The sequence below is a fragment of the Jaculus jaculus genome, chromosome 7 (genome assembly GCF_020740685.1).
Source record: "Jaculus jaculus isolate mJacJac1 chromosome 7, mJacJac1.mat.Y.cur, whole genome shotgun sequence".
NCBI classification, from domain to species: Eukaryota; Metazoa; Chordata; class Mammalia; order Rodentia; family Dipodidae; genus Jaculus; species Jaculus jaculus.
In genome coordinates this window covers 85,113,658-85,123,148 of record NC_059108.1, presented here as the reverse complement: position 1 = coordinate 85,123,148, position 9,491 = coordinate 85,113,658, and the positions used below count along the sequence as shown (strand labels likewise).

Below are 9,491 nucleotides of genomic sequence, written 5' to 3'. Positions count from 1 at the left end.
CATTGGGGAATTTAAACTGATCACGGCTCAAACTGGCACCTGTGGGGACAAGTTGTCCTTAAAAAATGGTACACGATATTTAAGGACCACGTATCACTGGGAGACTATGAAATTAATGATGGAAGGAACCTGGACCTTTATTACTAATAGAGCAGAATTCTTTCTTCTGCCCTGCTCCCCAACCCCAGTCACACTGGTATGGATGCTTTAACAGTGCACATGAATAAAAACTTAGATGCTGTTTTGTTGATGTCAGCTGTGTGTGAGAGCTGTCAGAAGAGGAGAGTGGGTAGCTGGTTGTTACCATGCTTCAGTACACAATAGCCTTTAAGGGGGGGCTCAAGATCGTCTGGAGGCTGGGTGAATGGCAGTCACATTTGTACTGCAGCACTTTGGAGGTGGAGGCAGGAGGAGAAGATCAAATCATCCTCAGCTACACAGTTCCAGGCTAGCCTGAGCTATGTTTTTTCCCCTTTGCCTTTTTCAATTCCACTTTCTTTCTTTCCTTTTTTTTTTTTTTTACTTAGTGAGAGAGAATGGGCTTGCCAGGGTCTCTAGGCACTGCAAACAAATTCCAGAAGCATGTGCCATCTTGTGCATCTGGCTTATGTCGGACCTGGAGAATAAAATATAGATACTTAGGCTTTGTAGGCAAGTGCCTTAACTGCTAAGCCATCTCTCCAACCCTGGCTTCTTTTTTTGTTTTGTTAGAGGTAGGGTCTCACTCTGTCCCTGGCTTGGCTTGAAGTCATGGTGATCTTCCTACCTCAGCCTTGCAAGTGCTGGGATTAGACATGTGTATCACCATACCTGGCCCTGTTAGTTAGGTTTTTTTTTTTTTTTTTTGAAGGTAAGTTGTTACCCTACAAGGCCAGGAGGAGCTGGCCTCTTTACTCTGTAGCCCAGGCTGGCTTCAAACTCACATGGTGATTATGGTGGTTTTAATTTAGTGTCCCAGTAAATTCATGTATTCTGGATGCTACGTCCCTGGATGGTGGAAATTAGGGAATTGGAGCATCCTGGAGGTGGTGTGTTGGCTTACGGGTGTTATAGCCAGCCTCCCCTTGCCAGTGTTTGGCATACTCTTCTTCTGTTGTTGTCCACCTGATGTCCACCCTTTGCTCATGCCATGTTTTCCCTGCCATCATAGAGTCTCGCCGCATGTTTGTAAACCAAAATAAACCCTTTTCTCCTATTTTAAAAACAGATTGAAGCAGGGAGCCAGAAAAATGGAGGTGATGGCGCGAATTCAGCGGTCCGAGCGAGAGGATCTTGTCTTTGAGGAAGAGGACCTTCCCTATGAGGAAGAAATCATGCAAAACCCATTCTCTGTCAAATGCTGGGTCCGCTACATTGAGTTCAAGCAAGGGGCTCCAAAGCCCCGGCTCAATCAGCTATATGAGCGGGCACTCAAACTGCTGCCTTGCAGCTACAAACTGTGGTATCGTTACTTGAAGGCACGCCGAGCACAGGTCAAGCATCTCTGTGTGACTGACCCCGCCTATGAAGATGTCAACAACTGCCATGAGAGGGCTTTGGTATTTATGCACAAGATGCCCCGCCTATGGCTTGACTACTGCCAGTTCCTCATGGAGCAGGCATGTGTCACACGTACGCCGCACCTTTGACCGTGCCCTCCGGGCTCTACCTATCACACAGCACTCTCGTATTTGGCCACTGTACCTGCGTTTTGTGCGCTCCCACCCATTGCCTGAGACTGCTGTTCGAGTCTACCGGCGTTTCCTCAAGCTGAGCCCCGAGAGTGCTGAGGAGTACATCGAGTACCTCAAGTCAATTGACCGCCTGGATGAGGCTGCACAGCTTCTGGCCACTGTGGTGAATGATGAGAACTTTGTATCCAAGGTTGGCAAGTCCAAGTACCAGCTGTGGCTAGAGCTGTGCGACCTCATCTCCCAGAACCCAGACAAGGTACACTCCCTCAACGTGGATGCCATCATCCGTGGAGGGATTACCCGCTTCACTGACCAGCTGGGCAAGCTCTGGCTCTCACTGGCAGACTACTACATCCGCCTAGGCCACTTTGAGAAGGCCCGGGATGTGTATGAGGAGGCCATCCGCACTGTGATGACCGTGTGGGACTTCACACAGGTATTTGACAGCTATGCTCAATTTGAAGAGAGTATGATTGCGGCGAAGATGGAGACCACATCTGAGCTGGGATGGGAGGAGGAGGATGACGTGGATCTTGAGCTACGCCTGGCCCGCTTTGAGCAGCTTATCAGCCAACGGCCACTGCTCCTCAACAGCGTCCGGCTGCGTCAGAACCCACACAACGTCCATGAGTGGCACAAACGTGCGGCCCTGCATCAGGGCCATCCCCAGGAAATCCTCAACACATACACAGAAGCTGTACAGACAGTGGACCCCTTCAAGGCCACAGGGAAGCCACACACCCTGTGGGTCGCATTTGCCAAGTTTTATGAGGACAATGGGCAGCTGGACGATGCCCGTGTCATCCTGCAGAAGGCCACCAAAGTGAACTTCAAGCAGGTTGATGACCTGGCAAGTGTGTGTGCCAATGCGGGGAACTGAAGCTCCGGCATGAGAATCATGATGAGGCTTTGCGGCTGCTGCGGAAGGCAACTGCACTGTCTGCCCGCCGAGCCGACTATTTGGATGGCTCAGAGCCTGTGCAGAACCGTGTATACACGTCACTGAAGGTGTGGTCGATGCTTGCAGACTTGGAGGAGAGCTTGGGTACCTTCCAGTCAACTAAGGCCGTGTATGACCGCATCCTGGATCTGCACATAGCCACACCACAGATTGTCATCAATTATGCCATGTTCTTGGAGGAGCACAAGTACTTTGAAGAGAGCTTCAAGGCATACGAGCGTGGTATCTCACTGTTTAAGTGGCCCAATGTGTCTGACATCTGGAGCACCTACTTGACAAAGTTCATCACCCGCTATGGGGGCCGCAAGCTGGAGCGGGCACGGGACCTTTTCGAGCAAGCTTTGGATGGCTGCCCCCCCAAATACGCTAAAACCCTGTATCTGCTATACGCACAGCTGGAGGAGGAGTGGGGCCTGGCCCGGCATGTCATGGCTGTGTATGACCGTGCCACAAGGGCTGTGGAGCCTGCCCAGCAGTATGACATGTTCAACATCTATATCAAGCGAGCTGCAGAGATCTATGGCGTCACCCACACCCGTGGCATCTACCAGAAGGCTATTGAGGTGCTATCTGATGAACATGCCCGTGAGATGTGTCTACGGTTTGCTGACATGGAATGTAAGCTTGGAGAGATCGACCGTGCTCGGGCCATCTATAGCTTCTGCTCCCAGATCTGCGACCCCCGGACAACTGGGACATTCTGGCAATCGTGGAAAGACTTTGAGGTCCAGCGTGGCAATGAAGACACCATCAGAGAGATGCTGCGAATCCGCCGTAGTGTGCAAGCCACATACAACACACAGGTCAACTTCATGGCCTCACAGATGCTTAAGGTGTCAGGCAGTGCCACAGGTACTGTGTCTGACTTGGCCCCTGGGCAGAGCGGGATGGATGATATGAAACTTTTGGAGCAGCGTGCAGAACAGCTAGCAGCTGAAGCAGAGCGAGACCAGCCTTCTCGGGCCCAGAGCAAGATTTCATTTGTAAGGAGTGATGCATCTCAGGAGGAGCTGGCAGAGCTGGCCCAGCAGGCCAACCCTGAGGAGATCCAGCTGGGTGAGGGTGAAGATGAGGACGAGAAGCATCTGGAACCCAGTGAAGTCCGACTGGAGCAGTAGAGTGTGCCAGCTGCTGTGTTTGGGAGTCTAAAGGAAGACTGACCCACCCTTCCTCTCCACAGCCTCTCCCCCATACCACCCTTGTATACAGCCCTTCCTTGCACATCAAAAAAAAAAAAATGTCAACAAAGAGGGGTCATGGGGCGGAGGACAGACAGGGAAGAGGCTAACAATGATAGAAATTTGACTGTATTCACTGAGTACAAAACTAATTAAAAAAAGTTGCTGCCACAAACTAAATTTAAAAATTTAATGAGGCATTTGGCAGGTTCCACTGTTTGGGTACATGTCATCTTTATGGTGACATGGGATCTCAAGGAAGCAGGAAGCTCTGATTTCCACGTGATAACTACTTAAACCACTGCGGTGGTCATAAAGGTGGAGGAATATTGTAATGGGTATGAGATGCAGAGAAGTTACTGGCTTGTATTCTGCTTCTACTTTTCAGCAATGGAAGTCTGTCTCATCCATGTCTTTGTGCGCTTGGCCTCCTTCCCACCTTTCCAGTGGGGCATTCTCCATGTCCTGTCCCTGCTCAGCAGTGGACTGGATTTCAATTTATCATCAAACACCGCAGTCCCATTCTACTGATGGCTTTGAAAAAAAGGAAGCCAACAAGACTCATGCACAGGCTGAAAACATGACCACAGAGCAAGACATATGCTCACCAGCTCTGGTGGTCTATGCTGCAGAAATTCCCTGGCTAGGTGACAGGGTTTCATGTGTGTTTGAGAGGACACAGTGCTGCGGAGGGAAACTTCCCAAGGACACTCTGTTTGGAGGCACAGCTCCCAGAAGTTCTGTTGAGGCTGATGAAATGAGAGGAGAAAAGAGCCATACATCTCCTGGAGCATTCTGAAAGCCTTCTAAGGAAAACACCCATTTGTTTGCAAGAGTTACACACGCCGTGCGTGAGCATTTTCAGTCAGGGAATCCGAGAACGAAATCTGGGTCACCTACAGGTCCTTCCCTGCAGTGCCCCTAAAGCATATTGTGTAAAGGCCCTTCATGCTTCTCGTGAGACTAGGACTAAAGACCATTTGACAATCATCCTTTACTATCTTGAATCATAATATATTTTAGGAAATGTTGTTTCCTCATTATTTCCTAGGGTGCCCCCTGCAAATGGAAGAGTTGTCTAAGGAATTTTCCTTCTGAAGTGACAACTCCGGTATGCAGCAAGCAAGTGAAGAAATGGACAACAGGTGGGCACAATGGTGCATGCCTGTAAGCCGAGCTCCTAGGAAGACTGAGATGGGAGAGTCGCTTGAGTCGTGCAGTTCGAGATCAGATGCATTGTGAAGAACCAACCCTATTGTATAAAAGAAAAGAGTAATAAATTCTTAAAATAAAGTTCTGCTAAGTTACTCATTGGTATACAGTGACTTTGGAAAGGATCCCAATGCCATAATAAAACAAATGAGATTTTCTCTTTCTTCCTTACTCTCTTCCTTTCTTTGTATTTCTCTTTAAATCATGTATGGTTATCAGTTTTGGGGGACCAGGAGTGGAATGTGATGGTTTGATTCAGGTGTCCCCCATAAACTTATGTGTTCTGAATGCTAGGTTCCCAGTGGATGGAGATATGGGAAGTAAGGCCTCATGGAGGCAGTGTATTGTTGGGGGTGGACTTATGCCAGTCTCCCCTTGCCAGTGTTTGGCACACCTTCCTGTTGCTATTGTCCACCTGATGTTGGACAGGGGGTGATGTCCACCCTCTGCTCATGTCCTCATTTTCCCCTGTCATCATTGGGCTTCCCCTCTAGCCTGTAAGCCAAAATAAATCTCTTTTTCCTAGTAGCTTCTCTTGGTTGTGTGATTTCTACCAGCCATGTGAAACAGACTGCAACACACACCAAAACTAGATGGTATATCCCGATTGTTAAAACTTCTACATTAGGTCGGGGACATGGCTCAGAGGAGAAGGCCTTTTCCTGCGACCCTAAGGAACCAGGTTGCATTCTGCAGGACCCAGGTAAGCAAGATACACACGGTGTTGCATGTGTCTAGAGTTCATTTGCAGTGGATAGAGCCCTGGCACACACATTCTCATAATCTCTCTCTCTCTCTCAAATAAATCAATATTTCAAAATATTGTTCATTTTATTTTACTGTTTTATTGATTTTATTGCTATATTTTAGCGAGTATGGGCACACCATGGCTCCAGCCATTGCAAACAAATTCCAGGGGCATGCCCCACCTTGTGCATCTGAGTCCTGGCTAATCAAACCTGGATCATTGGGCTTTGCTGGCAAGTGCCATAATATTTAAGGCATTACTGCAGCCCTCAGATATTTAAAAAAAATCTCCACATTTGGGCTGCAGGATAATGAGAAATTAAGTAGAAGCGTGGGTGGAACCCTCCTCCCTGTTGGCTGGCTGTCTTGATGCTGGAGAGAGGTATTCAGCCAGTTGCAGGAGAAGTCATCAGTGCTCTTAATCAGCAGTAGTTCTGGCAAAGTTTATGGCTGGGCAGCCAGACCAAATATGACAACTAGAGCAATGTTGGCATGTCTGTTATGGGGAAAACCAGCTGCTCCCTGATTGGATTTGAGGCTTGCTCCATGAGAGAGGATTCATACCTGATACTGAAAACAATGAAACACATATGACTGGGAGCTCAGCAGTTAAAGGCTCTTGCTTGGAATGCCTGATGGCCTGCATTCATCCACATAAGCCAGATTCACAAAGAACACATATCTGGTGTTTCTTTGCAGTGTGAGTAAGCCATGGTGTACCCAAGCTACTCTATGCCCCTTCTCTTAAAAAAAATAAAAAATGAGACTTCCTGTACACTCCCGGCGGACGGCAGGGGGCGCGCACCGCCATCCTGAGCTTTGTTGGGGGCCTGTATGGGTCTTGAGGGGGCACCGGCTCGAAAGCAGGCCTGGGGAAACGCCGCCTTCCTCGCGGGGCTCCGGGTGCTCCGGGCCCCCAAGCAGCGTGGTGGCCGCGGCCCAGGGCATCGTGCCTCTGCGCATACGGTGAGGGGGAGCGGGGCGCCGAGGGGCAGCTGTGCCCGCGCTCACCCACCCCCTAGAACTGCACTTCCTTTTTTTCCCCCACCCTGATCCAGGCTAATGTGCAATACCAGCGTGTCTGTGTCTACCCACGGTGCCCTAAGCACCTCACAGACTCCAGCTTCGGAACAAGAGACCCTGGTTAGGCCAAAGCCATTGCTTTTGAAGTTGTTAAAGACTGTTGTATTTTATCTTGGCCAGTATATTATGACTAAAAGATTATATGATGAGAAGCAGCAACATACTGTTTATTGTGCAAATGATCTTCTTGGAGATTTGTTTGGAGTGCCAAGCTTCTCTGTGAAAGCGCACAGGAAAATATACACAATGATCTACAAAAACTTGGTAGTAGTAAATCAGCAAGAGCCATCAAACTCTGGAACATCTATGAGTGAGAATGGTTGTCCTCTTGAAGGTGGGAGTGATCTAAAGGACCCTGTGCAAGAACTGCAAGAAGAGACGCCTCCATCTTCAGAGTTGGCTTCTAGACCCTCTACCTCATCTAGAAGGAGAACAATTAGTGAGACAGGAAAACTCAGATGACTTAACTGGTGAACGACAGAGAAAGCGCCACAAATCCCTTTCCTTTGATGAAAGCCTGGCTCTGTGTGTGATACTGAAAGACCTCCCCTCCCCCCCAGGGAGACCTTCACTCAAGTCTTGAGATACCACGCACCCAAAGACACACGGGAGAGCCAACTTGCTGCAAAAGCATGAAGCTTTATTCGGGAAACCAGAGCTCTGGGGTCGACAAGTATCTCATGCAGGAGACAGAGGAGTCAACCCTGAGTCCTATTAGGTGTTTCTTTTTTTTTTTTTAAATATTTTTTGTTCATTTATTTATTTGAACGTGACAGAGAGAGAGGGAAAGAAGGACAGATAGAGAGGGAATGGGCGCGCCAGGGCTTCCAGCCACTGCAAATGAACTCCAGACGCGTGTGCCCCCTTGTGCATCTGGCTAACGTGGGTCCTAGGGAAATGAGCCTCGAACCGGGGTCCTTAGGCTTCACAGGCAAGCGTTTAACCACTAAGCCATCTCTCCAGCCCTAGGTGTTTCTTTTTATAGGGTTTTTAGCCAGGAAGAGAAAGGGGAGCGTGGGGGGGGTTCACAAAGGTATTTGCCAAGCTTGTACAGTTATGTATACATATCTTATTTGTGCATAACCAGAGTTTAAGTCCTTGGTCAGGCTGTCTTGGGAAACTATTTTATTATTTTGGTTTTTCTCAAAACTGTATTTTTGTTTTTCCCCTTCCCGGGTCATAAAGTTTAGGTTGACCCGAGCCAACCCATATCTTGGGCTATTCGCAGTCTATCTTTTAGCCTATTTTTTATTTACTTCTGAATATACAGTTCAGGCTGTCCCCTACCTGTAGCAACCAGCTATTTCTTCACCAAGTTTACTTTAAAATTTTCCATCCTGCCTTTCAATACGGGAGCTGTGCTGTGAAAGAAGCAGTGGCAGCGAGTCCACAGAGGCCCCCTCAAATCAGGAGCTTGATGATGGTGTAAGAGAACATTCGGGTGATTGGTTGGATCAAGATTCAGTTTCTGATCGATTTAGTGTAGAATTTGAAGTTGAATCTCTTGATTCAGAAGATTATATTAGTGAAGAAGGTCAAGAACTCTCAGATGAAGATGATGGGGTTTCTCAAGTCACAGTGTATCAGGCAGGAGAGAGTGATAGAGATTCATTTGAAGAGGATCCTGAAATTTCTTTAGCGGACTATTGGAAGTGTACATCCTGTAATGAAATGAATCCTCCACTTCCACCACATTGCAACAGATGTTGGGCCCTTCGTGAGAGCTGGCTTCCAGATGATAAAGGGAAAGATAGAGGGGAAATCTTTGCAAAAGCCAAACTAAAAAACTCGGCTCAGACAGAAGAGGGCTTGGATGTGCCTGATGGTAAAACAATAACTGCAGTGAACGACTCCAGAGAGACATGGATTGAGGAAAATGATGATGAAGTCACGCAAGCCTTCCAGTCTCAAGAAAGTGAAGAGCATTCTCAGCCATCGGCTTCTAGCAGCGTGATTTGTAGCAGCCAAGAAGACTTGAAAGAGATGAAGAAGGAAGAAACACAAGACAAAAAAGAAAGTATGGAGTCTAGTTTCCCCTTTAATGCCATTGAGCCTTGTGTGATTTGCCAAGGTCGACCTAAAAATGGTTGCATTGTTCATGGCAAAACAGGACATCTTATGTCGTGCTTCACATGCGCAAAGAAGCTTAAGAAAAGGAACAAGCCCTGCCCAGTGTGCAGACAGCGCATTCAAATGATTGTGCTCACCTACTTCAACTAGCGGCCTCCCCAGAAAACAGTTCTGTATCTCTTAACTACATAACCCGGAAAGTTTAGACCACATGGACTTTACTTATATTTACATACCATGGCAAGGAAAATCTTAGTCTATGTAAATTTATTTGTAGTATAATTTATCCCCCTTGGGAGTAAGAATTGTGAAAATTCCTTTTAGGAAAATTTCACTTCTGTTTCTGTTTATATTTGGGTTTTAATGTAGTTTACAGGGACTGGATAGCTCATCTTTCATCCTTACCCTTTATATTTTAAGTAATTTCTACTTACGTGAGAGGTATCTTGTTTTTTTTTTTTAATGTAAGTAGAACATGTAACTTATTAAGTACCTTTCATGTAAGGAATAGAAGGACGTGTGAAGGTTTGAACGTTTAAATTTTAGACACTCAGACACTGTTTAGTT

At 47.4% G+C, this 9,491-nt stretch overlaps 2 protein-coding genes across 2 annotated transcripts; both read left to right on the top strand.

Moving 5' to 3' along the window:
• The first annotated feature begins 1,229 nt into the window (after positions 1-1,229).
• LOC123462211 (pre-mRNA-splicing factor SYF1-like) lies at positions 1,230-3,794 on the top strand. The gene is given in 3 exon segments (XM_045155073.1): positions 1,230-1,597; positions 1,599-2,530; positions 2,533-3,794. Coding segments are annotated over 3 exon segments (2,562 nt in total).
• Positions 3,795-6,830: 3,036 nt separating this feature from the next.
• LOC123462197 (E3 ubiquitin-protein ligase Mdm2-like) lies at positions 6,831-9,074 on the top strand. The gene is given in 3 exon segments (XM_045154962.1): positions 6,831-7,300; positions 7,302-7,385; positions 8,201-9,074. Coding segments are annotated over 3 exon segments (1,425 nt in total). The 5' UTR covers positions 6,831-6,833.
• The last annotated feature ends 417 nt before the right edge of the window (positions 9,075-9,491 follow it).